The 16,308-nt window shown below is 35.3% G+C and overlaps 1 protein-coding gene across 2 annotated transcripts in view; it reads right to left on the bottom strand.

The window, feature by feature from the left end:
• cdh19 (cadherin 19, type 2) overlaps nt 1-8,683 on the bottom strand; it is a 29,505-nt gene extending 20,822 nt beyond the window's left edge. Inside the window, exons 1-3 of one of the 2 annotated variants that reach the window (XM_079805849.1) lie at nt 8,519-8,683; nt 3,054-3,393; nt 2,245-2,539 (exon numbers count right to left, since the gene is read on the bottom strand). In XM_079805849.1, coding sequence (XP_079661975.1) covers nt 2,245-2,539; nt 3,054-3,260 — 502 coding nt within the window. In that variant the 5' untranslated portion in view covers nt 3,261-3,393; nt 8,519-8,683. The remainder of the gene's footprint in view (nt 1-2,244; nt 2,540-3,053; nt 3,394-8,518) is intronic. The other variant, XM_079805850.1, reaches the window with a different exon arrangement.
• Between the last annotated feature and the right edge of the window lie 7,625 nt (nt 8,684-16,308).

Genomic DNA, 16,308 nt, shown 5'->3' with positions numbered 1-16,308 from the left:
AAAAGCTGTTATACCTTTTATTTTACATTATTTGTATATTTGTTTCATAAACACTGCATCCGTAGGGGGCTGCCATTGTTGCTTCGCGGGCTATGTGACGTCAAAACTCGTAACTGGGAGTACATCGATCTAGTACGAGTTCACGGGTGGGAAGTCACGGGTTTGACTGCCGTTCCAGTGCACTTTCACGGGTAGAAGGTTGGAAAAACACGGGTTACGGGTTGCCTGGAACGCGGCATTACTGTCGGTAAAATAAGTTGCCTACATCTGTTAGTTCATATTAAAAACATATTTTAGCCTGAAACAGGCTAAAGGTGCCATTTGCCCCCAACATAAACAGACTGAATAAACTGATAAAGAAAGCAAGCTCTGTTTTGGGGACTACACTTAAAGTATTAAAAAGATGTTTATTCACATGTGCTATTAGTATACTTCTTTTAAACTAAAAATAAGAACTTTTTATGTATTTTTCAGAAATTTACTTCAAATCTATTTTACTCTTTCTCCGCTATGTTAGGGGGCGCTATTATTCTTCTTCTGAAAGAGTACAGAATCTCCTGATCAAAACACAGGTGAAGAAGAAGCAGAAACAAGTGATAGAAAATTGCTTACGCAAATGTAAAATAACGTGATCATCAAGCATATAAGTTCAAAACGGCCTAATGTTACTGAATGAAATGTCGAGCTATAGGACTGTGAAGCTTTGGGGGTGTTGATGAACTTGATCTACTCCATCTGTGTTTTGATCATCGTTCTGAATCCCATCTAAATGAAGATTTGACAAAAAATCTGGGGGCGTATTACAGAAACATCTTAACTTTAGAATCCTATCTTATCTGTTTGGTAACCATGGCAATTTCAGTTAGGACCGCATTTAGGACAAAGGCTATTACAGAATGACATTTCTTAAGTGCATAATCTTATCTTAACTAGGGATAGGAAACGGGTATTATAGAAGCATCCTAACGCGACAAAAAATCCTAAAAGCTGTCTTAAATTTAGTACAACCCCACTGGTGTCCTAACTTCAAATCATTTATTAATTATATAATATGAAGAGCAGCGATGTTTGATGGTGGACCCAGAGGATGTGCTGTGCTTTGATAATAAAATGCTTGTAAATAATTACAGACTCCTGACACATGGTTTTGTAGTTAGTTGACGAATTGCGACCAACATTACAGAGGCCATGGAGCCGTCACGGAGCTGAACGCTGGACGTTAGATATTCGCAAATTTAAGGACCGTCTCTAAAGTGACATATGACATTGGTTGGTACCTACACATTTCTAACTTCAATAGCATTTGAACGGAGTGTGCATCATACTTGACACCTAGATGAACACTTTACAGTTGGTTTTGATACTGTAAGTCATTTCTTTCAAATGCTATTGAAGTGTGAAATGTGTATACCAATGTCATGTCACTTTAGAGACAGTCCCTAAATTTGCGCATATCGAACGTCTAATAACGTCAAACCAACTTAATGCCAGTTCAGTCTTCTAGTGACTAATGCCTTATACTTCTCTTTTTTTTGTGTGCAAAAGGTGATTTATAAAACAGGCTTTATCTTTTTAACGGAGCTTAACAAAATGTCAATTTCTGCCGCACTGGAATGAAAAGCACGCCATTGTTTCTCCATTTTGATTTTAGGTTTACCTCAGAAGCAGTTTGTGCGTTGTTGGTTGCTATGTAACAGACCTGACAGTTGATAACCGAACTCAATGGAGCAAGTTAAGATTTGCTTCTGTAATACGAAATTGTGAAAAAACCTAAATTAACTTATCATATCTTAAGTTAAGACCTAAGATAGAACATTTCTGTAATACGCCGAAAGAGCGCGTATCAAGCGCTAAAGAGAACTCGAGTTTGGCGTACTTTCTGTGCGAACGATACTGGCGCGTGTCTTTCTGTGCATCCTCAGTGTGTGTGTTTGTGTGCATGTCACACACACAGGACATTCACAGATGCTGCGTTCTCTTTTGTCTTGTTGCGCTTGAATGGTTTAAAAGCATTGTCATGAATAAGAGCATGATCTTGTAATGTACGCTAGCCAAAGGATGACAGAAAAAATGGATACTGCGTTAATTGCGTTAAATATTTGGAACGTTAAACTGGAAGAAATGTATCGCATGCTTTAACGTTGACAGCACTACTGAAAAGTTTTTTTTTCAATTTAGACCATGTGTAATCTTTTAAGTTGCCTTTATTTGTCATGAACATATGAAACGCAGTGGTCAACACACCTGTGGGACACATCTCTGGGATGCTGGATACGTAAGGCTCATTGATAAATTCTGGAGCGTTGTCGTTGATGTCCTGGACTTTAATGATAAACTCGGATTCAGGTTCAACAGGATGTTTGGATATGCGGTTGATGGCCTGGGCTTGTAGAATGTAGAAGGGCTTGAGCTCGCGATCCAGGCGCTGTAATGAGTGAAGGTCACCTGTGAACTCATCAATGATGAAGATCTCTCCAGCTCCTTCACCTGACAGGATGTACTTGATAGTAAAGTCCCCTGTGTCGGAATCGGATTTTAGCTGAAGGAAAATAAACAGGATTTCAAATAAATTTTGCAAGATATATCAACTATTTATCAATATAGAATTATATTTTAAATATATAGCCTATCAGTGCCATTAGGCAATGGTCATTGGTGCCCCTTAAAAAAACACCCATGAAACGTCACATTGACTAAGTTATATATTACTGAAATTAGCATTACTATGGTTTAATATTGGTTTGGTTTACCATTTAAAAGTACATTTAATTGGGTGTGTAAAACATTACTTACGATTTTATTGAAATAACTTTTTCAGATTTTTCCCCCATTATTTTATTATTACAACTTAATATCGTAATGTTAGAGTTTAGGGTTAGGGTGTTTAGACTTTAGGGTTATTATTATTATATTGCTAAATGAATGTAAGACTGACACAGAATTTATTCATGAGCTCCCCATCCTCGTCTTTTAAGCCATGTGAACTTTTCCCACATTTCTTTAGTTCAGAGGTGTGAAAGCCCTTTGTGATCAATGTTTCACTCCAGTTGTACCTGACCAATCTTCCTTGGTGTTGGATCTTCTTCTTCAACAAATATTTGGCTCCAAATCCAGCCTCGTCTCACTCTCAGATGGGACCCACGAGAGGCTTTACTTGAACGTGTCTCATGTTGTTTCTTTGAGATTATAAGGTCACCCCCAAGCCAGCCAGGCATGATGAAGATCATGAGGAGCACATGAAGAACAGAACAGTTGTCCATTGTGGAGAAGTCTTTGAATCAGTGTTTCATTGAATGTTAGGGATGCTGGATGTCAGGGTGATGATGCCAAGGGAGGAGACGGACTCAAACAGGATATGAGGCAAAACTCCATTAGAAGGAAATGATGACTTTTCTGTTATTGAGAAACAGGAAAGAGATTATTAGAGTGATTTATAGGGTTGAGGTGAAGGTGAACATGATTCCTCAATAGACTGAAGTGTTGGAGTCTAGACGAAGCACAAATAATCCATTAGAGAGAGAATGCTGGGTAATCATCAGGCTAGGTGGAATCTGCAAAGCTTTGAGAAAATCTCTCATATATTTAATCATGTTTTAAAATACTCAACCAAAATGTTTAATAAACAACAATGCAAGATGCAGATTATTACTTTTTTTTTTTCAGCCATAGTACTGACTTAGGTCACTAAAGTATTTATAGATAATATTAAGAACATGGATCTGTATCTTTCCTACCATTGTATTATACAGTTCTGTCTCATTGATTTTGTGATCTATGTATTTTTGTTAGGATTTTATTAAACATTACATTGCATTTGGATCCCTGCTAGTGATGGTAGTCCGATTCATTTCAGTTAACTGGTTCTTTCAGATGATTTTTTTTAATGAACCAGATGAAATTAACGATTCATTTGTTTAAAAGTTATTCTAAAGGGGACCTATCGCCCCTTTATGCAACATTAATAGTTATTTTCCTGTTATTACAGTGAAGCTGCTTTGAAACAATGTTTTGTTTAATCACTATAAAAAATAAATGTGACTCAACCTAAATAGTTTTTAAAAAGACTTCGCTTAACTGCTTTAGTAACTCAGTATTGTAATTCTGTTGGTAATAAATACACTTTGTTAGTGTGATTTTATTTTCAACCAAACCAATGCCAGTGAGATGTTATTTTTACACTGCCTTTTTATGTTTTAAATAAATTATTGTGACTGTAATATTTACATGCCCGTTTTTCTTTTTAATTGTTAAGAAATGGTTTAGGGGAGTTGGGCTGTAATACGGACTTAAAAACTAAATACAACATTTTCACTTAAATTTGTCCAAAATTCGAATTATTTTCAAATTCTAAAGACATTATTTCAAAAATTATTTCAGAAATCTCCTTATATATTAAATCTGGAACAGAATGAGGCAGAGTTTATCCCAGACTGTGATGGGTCATTCATGAACAATTTATTCATTGCCCGTCACATAAAAATTAGCAAAAGATTTGGGAAGATTTGTTATAATTAACAAAATGACAAATAAAAAAACTGAACGAGATGCTGAACTGTTGAACTGTAAAATGACCTGATGTTCCCATCACTGTTATCCAGAATTTTAGGGACGACAAATAGTTCATTGTACATGAATGAAGATGAAACTATTTTGAACACAGTTCATTCAGTATGACCCAGAGTTTTCCATCTTGTGAAAGTCAGTTTTAATTAAGTTATGATATCAGAGAGCAGGAATGCTCGTGTGTTTTGCTTTTTTAAATCTCTCAATATGGTTTTTCAGTATGAGCCAAACCTAAATTGGAACCTTATTTTGCAAAGCCGTGAAACAATTATACCTCACTATCAACACAAATAAATAATTAATTGCCTAACCAGCCAATTATGTCCCAAGCTAGTTTATTTTACTTTGACTGTATGTGTCAGAATGTGTTGGGCAAAGATGAAAACATGGAGCTGGATCTAGATGCAGCAGCATTTTTTAAGAGAAAAATCTAAATAACAATAATACTCAGACCTCTCAGCAATCTTTAAAAACTCAAACAGAACAACAACAATACATTGACAATAACAGACCAAGAACAACAGAACATGAGAGCGATAAATACACAGGGAAACACTAAATGAGGCCAAATCAAAGACTGTGGGTGGGTTAACCCTAACTAATGAACTAACTAACCCTAACCCTAACTAATGAACAGGGACAAAGGAAACATGAACTAAGGGTTCCTTTACACAACAAGGATTGTACTAAAAAAGGAAATGTTTTTCCTTTGTACAGACAACAACGTTGTCAAAATGATTCCCACACACACACAGATCCGTGAAAAGGATCAAAAATGCTGTATTCTTCTGCCAGGCCAGTAGATGGCGATGTCCCTGTGTAAAGAAACACTACGCACCTATAGACCTAACACATAATACTGATGCATATGACGCCACTGTTATCTCAAATTTGCGTTTTTGTAGTTTACACAAAGACAATTACAGTACAATTTTCTAAAACTTGCACTTTAAAACCCATTTTCAAAAGTGTGCGTTTTCAGGCCAAAACGCTGTTGTCATGTAAATGAACTGCAAAAAGGCATAAAAAGAAAGATCTTTTTTTTTTTTTTTGAAAACAGGGTTGTGTAAATGGCTTGTAACACAGAAAACTGAAAGTGATGTTTTATTAACAAATTTCGGGAGGAGCACATTCAGATAATTAAACATAATTAAACTACAGCGTGTGTTTGTACAAGAATAAAGTTCAACATATAGCCTACACTATCAATGTTTTATTTTTATAAACATGACAATATAACATCGCAACTACATGAAAGGAGGTTTTACTGTTATAAAAAAACAGATTTGTGAGCATTAGTGGAGCTGAAGGTTTTAGAATAAACACGAAACACTGTCATGGGGAGAATCTGGCCATTCGTGATTCACAGCTGTGTCTTGTCTAGTCATTAGTCTTGATGTATTTAAGCTCTTGTGTTTGCCATGTGTTCTGGTTGAGTATTGTTTGTTGTAACCCGCTGTTGGTGAGTGTTCATGGGCGAGTCTGTTTATGTTTCTAGTCAAGTCTGTTTCAAGTCTTCGTTTGTTTGGTAACTGTTGACCTTGTAAATAAACTTCACTTGGGTTCATCACTACAACTTTCCTCAGTGGATTTACATTACACCATAATACAATGCAGTCTAGTTCTAGACCAGAGGTGTCCAAAGTCGGTCCTGGAGGGCCACTGTCCTGCAGAGTTTAGCTCCAACCTGCCTGGAACTTTCTAGTTTGCCTAGTAAGACCTTGATGAGCTGGTTCAGGTGTGTTTGATTGGGGTTGGAGCTGAACTCTGCAGGAGCAGGATTGGACACCCTGTTCTAGACACTCTAGACAAAATTCAGAGATCACCAAATATGCATAATCTTTGCTCTATTTAATTTGTAAGTGTGAACTCGTGAAAGGAAACAATGAAAAGGGGAAAGTGCAAATCAAACTCAAACCCAGATCAGACATGACACTATGGCAATGGATGTATAACGTTAAAGCTACACTGTGATATTTTCCCCCATCTAGTGGTGAAAAGGTAAATGACCATACAGTGAATATTAGTTTCTGTTCCTCTCAATTCCGATTTCGTTTTAACTCCTACGGTGGCCGATTTAGTCCAAGATTAACATGGCTTCCAGTTCGACCTCGTCCACATTCGACACGGTGCCATCGAGTGTTAAAACGCCAAAGGCGAAGCTTGAATTTACGGGTATGTCCCTCTTTGGCTAATGTACTTTAAGATGGAGGGGCAACATGGCGATCCGCATTCGAACCCCTCACCCGTATGTATTTACAATGGCATATTATAAACTTACAAGAATACTTTATCACTTGAAAGAAGTAAATATACATTAATGAGCACATATATTTTTGAAAGAGCTAAGTGTTTTTAGCTAAGAATAAACTAAAAAAGTTACAGTGTTGCTTTAAGGAATTGGGGTCCTTTTTGTTGTCTTTAGAGTGGCATCTTAGGTTGACCCTAATCATGCACTAACCAATAATGTAATAATGCAACATTTTATATATTTATTTAACATGAACTAACCTTAAATGCAGCAAAGAATGACATATTTAGGGCCCTATCATACACCTGGCATACACACAAACAAGTGTTTTTTTCTAGTTACTAATTACCGGACGCATTATCATGTCCACGTCCAGTGTCACGTTGTTTAAATATCAAATGTACTGGCGTATCTGTTCACCAATGGGCGTCTGGTCTGAAAACAGGTGTGTTCAGGAGCGTTGTTGGAGCGTTGCTGGAGCGTTGCTATTTTGAGGAGCTGAAAATGACTGTGCCATTGACCAACGCAAACCTGCTGTAAAGTCAATAGTGCAGTATTTGTGTGTTCTTTAAAGGGTGTGTTAGTGATATGAGCCTGTAGGCGGTGCACAACACACACACACTCTGATTATTACACACACAGGGACGCACAGCAGCACACACACACATTTTTATATGAAAAATGAAAGCATTAAAATGTAAAAGATTATTATTGTGTACATAAATATAAAAATGCCTACATGTCATAATGGATAGTCATTGCATGTGTCAGAATAATGATGGATCCGTGCCATGTAAATAGAGAATTTCGCAATCTGAATTGCGAGCGCAACTTGGTTTTTTTTATGAAACTTATGGTTTCATAAAATTTCTTTATGCTACTTCTGGCATTTCAAGTATATACATATGTGTGATTTTGAAAATTGATAAATTAAGATTACTAATTTCATGATTCATATTTACTGTCTCTAGAAGGTACTTCACATATTAATAATCACCAACCGCACATATATTTTTGTTTTATTATTTTAAATGTGTATTTATCACTGCACACAACTTTTTGTGGTAAAGCTTTTTTGAAAAGACTGCAAAGACACGACTGAAGATTGTCAAACTTTGTCTCATCCTACAGTCAAATCTTTAGCAAAGTTTAATTGATCATTAGGGAAATCATATTGTGATGTGTTGTTTACCGTCATGCATGATGGGTAATGACACGCTGGGTTCAAGTATAACTACGGAAAAAACTACACATCACATTAAAAAGACATTTTATGCGTGTGTAAACTTTTTGGTTAAAGGTAATATGAGCAAAAGTTAACATTGTATGTATATATATATATATATATATATATATATATATATATATATATATATATATACACACACACACACACACACACACACACACACACACACACACACATGCTAACTAATGAATGGAATCATTGTTTTTTAAGTTTAGACTAATTTTGTTTTAAATATTTAGAAATCACTGTCACTGACAAGCTAACAAAATATTAGTTTAAATCTGTTATTGAGGTTAGATATAAACAGTCCAGATGTTTGTCAGGATGTAATGGTGATGTTTTGGTGCCAAGTATAGACAAATGCAACATAGTATTTTACATTTTGAATTCTATTTTTTAAATCCTTGCATATGTTCATGAAAAATCATCAGATTTAGTAAATTAAAACAGCTCACCTGTGTCTCTGAACAATATCAGCAATTCCCTGAAAATCACCATCAAGTTTTCCTCAGTAGTTTATTAACACAACTTGAATCTGTTAACTGGTCACAGACGGCAGTGCTAATGCTCACAACTCTCAAAATGGTTCGTCCCTCCAATGACCAACTCCTATTTCTCCCCCATTTGTCTTTTTTCCTCATACATTCTGGAGGAGAGCAAACAGTGCTTTTATTGTCCAGGCACAGTGACACACACATCTTTCTTCTTCAAGCAAACAGCCTAGACCAGTGGCCACACATCTCAAACCTCAGACTCCAACAATACAGCATTTATGAGCTTTATCTCGCTGCAGGCCTGCACTATATTCATCTGAGTGCCAACTGTTCCCTAGACTGATAGGAAGAATGTTTCTGACATTTAAAGAGCCCATGAGCCCCTTCTTGCTTCTTGACACACCGGCATTATGACCACCTACAAAAACATGAACGGTTTTTGAGATGAAGGAGTGCTGGCAAACACAACAGTCCACAAAATGGGTAAAAAGTGCTTGGTAAAAAGTGATGTTTGTTCTGTTTACAATGTTTGGTAGAGATATCACCGTTTGTGGCGCTTCTGTACTTTCACTTAAGTACAAATCCGTCTTTACAGCTTTCACTTGCAACAGAGTAATATTTGACCAGTAGTTTCTATACTTTCAAGGAATGGAGTTGTGTGCTTTTGTCCTTTGTCCACCTCTGTCTACACACACACACACACACACACACACACAGTTTCACCACTGAACATAAGCCCATCTCCGGCACAAGAATGAAACAGGACAACAGAGATTGGTTGATTACACTTGAATTACTTTTAAATGTGTAAAGTTTAGGCAAGGTAAAAACGATATAAAATAAAATGTATTAAGAACTGTATCGAAAATAAAGGAGGTTGTCAAAAACCAGTGGTTGTGTGGAGTATTTTGCAATGGTTTAGATCAGTTATTCCCAATTGGGAGTACTTGTGCGGATTCCAGGGGGTATGCGAAAAGATTTCGGTTTTGCTCGGTTTGTTCAGAATCAGAGCTGTTGCTTAGGCGTAGGATAATAGACAGTCAGTCGCCCCAGCTTCACCCAACCTGGCGCGTTCATTGTTGCAAATGTGTCTATTTACAATGTGATTTTGTAGCATTCCTGTTGAAAATAATGGCCATTCAGAGGTGTTTAAGTTACCGGTTGGCTGTGAGCAAGCCTGCCGCAAACGTCCTGATATGTGAAGCCAAAGCGTCTCGATCACCCGCAGGTGGTTGGTCCCAGTATAGCTCATAAGAAAAAAATCTGAGCGACCACACTCCATTACAGAGTCCACTTCCAAAGAAACTGAAGAAGAGAGATGATTCAAGAGAAGTAAGCATGGAAAGCACGCTCTGTCACAAAGATTTGAGGAGAGACTGGATGCATTTGAAAAAAAGTTTGAAAACCTTGAAAGGCGCATACAGAACAATGAAAAAGAGGTTACAGAAAATAAAAATGAAATAATTCAACTCAAAGCACAAGTGGATAGGATGACAAAAAGAAAACAAGGAGTTGAAGGAAAGATGCCGGGAAATCGAGCGTTACGGAAGACGATGGAATCTCAAATTGATCGGGCAACCAGAGAAGGAAAACGAGGATACTAGAGAAGTGGTGATCGGTATTCTCACAAGAGTGATTCCGATGTCAGTGGAAAAACTACGAGACAAGGTTGATACTGTCCATCGTTCGGGAAAGAAAGATGATCAACATGAGACCAGGACCGATCATCATGCAGTTTGGCCTGCGGACGACAAGGAACGAGATTTGGAGGAGGTCGAGGAACTGGTCAAAAGAAGATCGTGAAGCTCGGGCAAAGTTGTGTCCAACGGTACAGGAAGCCAGACGTAACGGGAAGAAAGCTTACTTGAAGGAAGGGTATGCTATTATAGACGGGAAAGAGTGGATGCACCTTTCACAGGTTAAGAATAGTGTCATCACCTTGATTCAGAAAGTTTGATTAAGGGGACTGTTACTGTTAAGGTCAAAGTTGAAATCTATGACAGATTGTTCATTCCTGCCTTAAACCATATTTCTTAAGCGCATTTAAGAGTGTGCATTTTGTTTAATTCGTATAGTTCTTTAAATGTTCGAAGTTTAAAGAATAACATTAAGCGCAAGGCCATTTTTTTATTTTGTAAGGAAGTCAAAGCTAACCTTACAGTATTTTGTTACAAGAGACACATTCTAACAAGGACGATGAGAAATTCTGGAAGCAACAATGGGGAGACAATATTTGGTATTCACATGGAACCTCTCATTCTGCAGGAGTGATGATTTTATTTTTTAGGTTTACAGGGAAAATGATTGATTATAAAAGTGATGAAGCAGGTCACTGGTTAATGGTTGAGATGGAAGTATTTGATTTTAAAATGATTTTGATTAATGTATACGGGTACAATAACAGGTCTCTTAATAGGAATATGATGTTAAAGTTAACTCAAGCTATTAGGGAATGGAGTGCAACCTATGGCACGGATAGCAGAATAATAGGAGGTGATTTTAACACCTAATTCCTGGCTTGATAGAAAACCTCCTAAAGGATTACAACCGGAATATGAAATGTTAAACAATTTTTGTTTATCCAATGACTTGGTAGATTATTGGAGAATGACACACCCTAACATAATGCAATTTACATGGATCAGCCCAGCAGATGCTAACCTATGCTCAAGGTTAGATTATTGGCTTGTATCTCCAAATATTACTAATCTTACACCAAAATGTGATATTCAATCATCTCCTCTCACGGACCATTGTCTTATTTGCTTGTCATTCTCAATAGTAAAAAAAAAACATAAATCAAACAATATTTGGAAATTTAACAATACCTTGTTGCTGAATGATGAATTCTGTAACCAGATTAGAATAATGAAACTAAAGACATGGATATGTCAGATATAAGTAAATGGGAATGGTTTAAATTTCGAGTTAAGCAACAAGCTATTGAAGCTGGAAAGAAAATAGCCGACAACCGTAAACGGAAACAAAAGGAAATAGTTTAAAAGATAAGTTTATTGTGTGATAAACCTAACATAACTGTAGAAGAGACACAAGAGTTACACACACTTCAGAACGGATTAGATGATATATACTTGGAGAAGGCAAAAGGTGCCTTTGTAAGATCAAAAGCCAAATGGATTGAACAGGGGGAAAAAAACTCATATTTTTATAGCCTTGAAAAACAGAGACAGACCAAAAAATTTATAACAAAAGTAAACCAAAATGGAAATGTTATTCAAGACAAAAAAAAATTACAGAGGAAGCATGTCAATTTTATTGTAATTTATATAAGAAAAAAATTCAGTGTCGATTGTGATACCTTAACAGATGAAGACAAATTTATACTAGAAAAAGATGTAACATTACCAGAAATTGAAACTGCTTTAAAACAAATGAAAAACGCTACATCACCGGGCATTGATGGTTTATCTATAGAATTTTTTAAGACTTTTTGGACAAATATAAAAAATGTATTATTTAATGCATATCTGGATTGCATTAAAAATGGTCAGTTATCCCCAACAATGAAAACTGGTCTGATAACTTTGTTGCCCAAGCCCAATAAATACTTATTATTATTAGATTATTGGAGACCTATAACTCTACTTTGCAATGATTATAAATTACTAGCTTTGGTATATGCTAACAGATTAAAAAATGTCTTGAACAAGTTAATAGACGAATTTCAGTCAGCCTTTATTAAAGGTAGACATATTCATAACAATGTGAGACTAATTATGGACATGTTGGATTACCAGAGCCTTATTAATACAGAAAGCCTAATATTGTTTATTGATTTTTTCAAGGCATTTGATTCCATCCAACATGACTTTTTACTGAAATCGCTCCAACTTTTTGGGTTTGGGAATAACTTTTGTAAGGTAATAAGAATGTTTTATGACCAAATATATAGTTATATTTCACTTCAATCAGACATCACTCCAAGAATCAATGTCTCTTGTGGAATAAGACAAGGGTGCCCAATTTCACCAAAATTATTCATTATCTGTACGCAGCTTTTGGCATATTTTGTAGTAAATAATAAAGACCTTGAAGGGATAAAAGTTTGTGTCACTGAATTGAAAATAAGACAATTTGCTGATGATACTGTGATATTTCTAAAGGACAAATCAATTCTACAGAAGGCTTTAAATGTGATTTCTGTTTTCCAGGGCGTCAGGCCTTTGCCTTAACCTTAAAAATGTGAAATTCTACCTTTGTATAATTGCACTGAGACTAACTTGGAGATGATTCCAGTTAAAAATGATGTAAAATACTTGGGCATTCTAAAAATTTGGCAATAAGAGAATCCAAAAATATCACAGAGAACTTTGAAGAAATAAAAAGAAACTTAAATCATTGGTTAACAAGAGACTTAACTATTTTAGGACGTAACCTTTTGTCAAAATCAGAAGGGATTTTAAAATTAATTTACCCAAGCTATTCTCTTTATATTAGTTCACATAACATAAGAAAAGTGAATACTATAATTTACCAATTCATCTGGCGTAATAAAACTCACTACATCAAAAAATCACAACTTGTAAAGGACTATAATAAAGGAGGGTTAAAAACAATTGATTTTGAATCTATGGTTGGAGTTTTTAGAGTTAACTGGGTAAAAGCTTTTTTAGATAAACCTGCTTCTTGATGGTATCCATTTCCCAAAAATATTTTTGATAAAGTGGGAGGCTTAGAATTTCTTTTAAAGTGCGATTTTGAGGTGAATACCACAAACAAGTTCTTCATTACTGGAAGATGGTATTTACTCACAATTTTACACCACATGGCTCCACCCTGTGGAACAACAGAGTGATAACAATAAGTAGAAAAACACTTGTTTTTCTTTTTATTGGTTTGATAAGGGAATCATTTTCATCACAGAAATATTAGATGATCAAGGTAATTTTCTTAGGTTTACGGATTTTAAAACAAAATTCGATATACAAAGTTCTATAAGAGAGTATAATAAGGTATGTAAAGCAATACCAATAGCCCTATTAAATATGATACAAAACTATTTACTTTTTTCCAAAAATCAAATAAATTTGCCTAAACTACAATTAAACCAAATTCCCCTAAATAGCAAAAAATACAACAATAATTGTATTAGCAAAATTTTCAAAGGTAAACTATTTCATGATTTTGACCAAAATACAAAAATAAGGCATTATGATAACAAAATATCAAAAAAGTACATCAAATTCATGAAATGGCCTATACCTCCTAAAATCAAAGAAATGCAATTCAAAATTTTAAATGGATATTACCCAGCAGCAGCAATGTTAAAAAGAGATTTGGTTTTGAAGTGGAGCCATGTGTGTTCTGTTCCCAGGAAGATGAAACTATTGAACATTTGTTTTTCTCTTGTCCAGTGATAAAAAGATTCTGGCAAGATGTCATGAATTGGCTGGAAACAAAAATGGAGAGAATCACACAGTTGAAGTTAGAGCAAATTCTTTTTGGTAATGAAAATCTTCCGAAAGAACTCTTTAGAATTTACAATATCATAATTATGGGTAAATACCATATCCATAAATGTAAATGGCAAAACAAAAATCCTTCCCTAGTGGTGTTTAAAATTGAACTGAGGGAATACTTTGCTTCTTTGAAACTTCTGAAAGATTCCAGTGATAACATTTACTCTCTATGTGAAGATGTCTCAAATTATTTGTCATTATAATTTGTTAAGCTTCCATGTAACTTTATTTTAAGAATATTTATAGACTGAGACAATTTATCATGTATGTGTACAACTTTGACATGCCTTATGGACTGTAATGCCTTGCTTAATTTATTTTATATTATTATTATATTTTGTTCTACTTAACTATGTTCTGCACTTTAGTCTACCAACGAGAGATTTCGTAAATTGTGTTTTGTAAAGAATTTTGTTCTAATAAAAATAAAAAAACAGATGCAGGAGCGCGGCGCGACCTTATGATGTCACACATGGATACCAAAATAAAAGTCCCGTTCACGTGCATAGACATTTACGTAGAAAAAAATCTATTCCAGAGCCATCCATTAGTTCTGCTGTTTCTTCAATCTGCCATAGATCAGCATTAAAGGGATAGTTCACCAACAGATGAACATCCTCTCATCATTTACTCTCACCCTCATGACACACACACACACACACTGTTAAAAATAGTGTAAAATTACAGTAAAAACGGCCCAATAGCAACAGTAACAGACTATAATAATCCAAAATAGTATATTACCCTAATACATGTTAAAATAGGACAAATTACACAAATAATGTCAATAACTATTGAAAGATCATGAAGATTTCCTTAAACAAATTCTAGAACAATCATTACTTTTAAACATTTTATACCCATTTTCAGGTATTTCAAATACTCAACTTTATGTCCACAATTATATATATATAATTGAGCTTCGCTTGCAGGGATCCTGCTCCAAACGGACAGTGGGGGACACTAACTATCTCCCCCTTTTTGAGAATACACATGGAAATGCACTATCCAAACTTAAAGAATGCTTTGGAATATAGACCAACGTTTAGTCTCATTTTAAAGAAGACACTCTGCAGATTATTGCTGAAGTGAAAGCAATTAAAATAATGAAAGTATGAAAAAGTTATGGAAGTTTAAATTTACTGTAAATGAGAAATACTGAACTAAATATTTTTTATTTCATATAAAATATATATTTTACAAAAAATGTTTTATTCTAAAATTACTATAAACTCAAAGCCATGTCTAACCAAGTTGTGTTCCAAATTTGAAGTTGACAAAAATTGAAGTCCCCATGAGATGTTGTTTAGGCGCTGTACCAAAAATAGCCACCAGGTGTCATTCAAATTCCATTGTTTGCTTTTTTGATGCATTTTCCTGTACATTTCTGTCCAAATGTCACTTCCATCACAAAACAGTCACCAATTATGGACCCTTGAGACTCAGACCTTTCCGACAATATGTGTTTTGTCAAGATTGGAAAAGATTTTGATTATAAAGTAGTAAAAATAATTGTTGTAATATGAAACATGACACCGCCCACTAGGGGGAGGAACCCGCTAGAAGAATTTAGAGTAACGTTTCCATGGAAACGCAACGTCCGATTTCAAAGCGGTTTTCACAGGATGAATTTTGAGTCTGTAAGCTTTCAAATTATACTTAATTTATGATAATTACTTAAATATATGATACAAAAAAAGCCAATAAAAAAAACTTACATAACGCCAGGTTGTCTGGTGAAAGACAATTACTCGCTGGGAAGACACTTTTCACAGACAAAGTCCCAATGAGTGAATCAACTGAGAATGGCCTTCATTTGCAGCTATTTACCTTGTCCCAAACTTCCCCCAAACTCCTGGGAGATCACTGAAATATCCCCAAAATCTATTGCATTTAATGTCAATTCTCACCATACAGTATTATATGTTTGATATCGTTTGAAATGTCGAGTGGTACAAAATCTCATAACCACATAAGTATACAAGAAGTTAATAAGAGTTTTTAGAGCTTGAGATATTTTACTCATGACAGTAGGTGTGGCCTTGGGAGCCATTTGGTCTATTTTCCAATCCTGGCAAATGGGAACTTGATCTAATTTAAATTCCCTTTGTTATCATGTATTTCCATTTGAAAGAGGTTTCAGTCTGGTCTGAGTTACAGAAATGAGTTCGGGGCCCATACTGTAATGGAGTTGGCCCTTAACATGGAGTGTCTTGACACCCTGTGTTGCGTAATATTCAGTCAGGTATCATTATCTTATTCTTTGCTACA

The sequence above is a fragment of the Gobio gobio genome (genome assembly GCF_949357685.1).
Source record: "Gobio gobio genome assembly, chromosome: 23".
Lineage (NCBI taxonomy): Eukaryota > Metazoa > Chordata > Actinopteri > Cypriniformes > Gobionidae > Gobio > Gobio gobio.
Note: the sequence above shows the minus strand (reverse complement) of the source record. Positions and strands in the feature narration are given on the sequence as shown.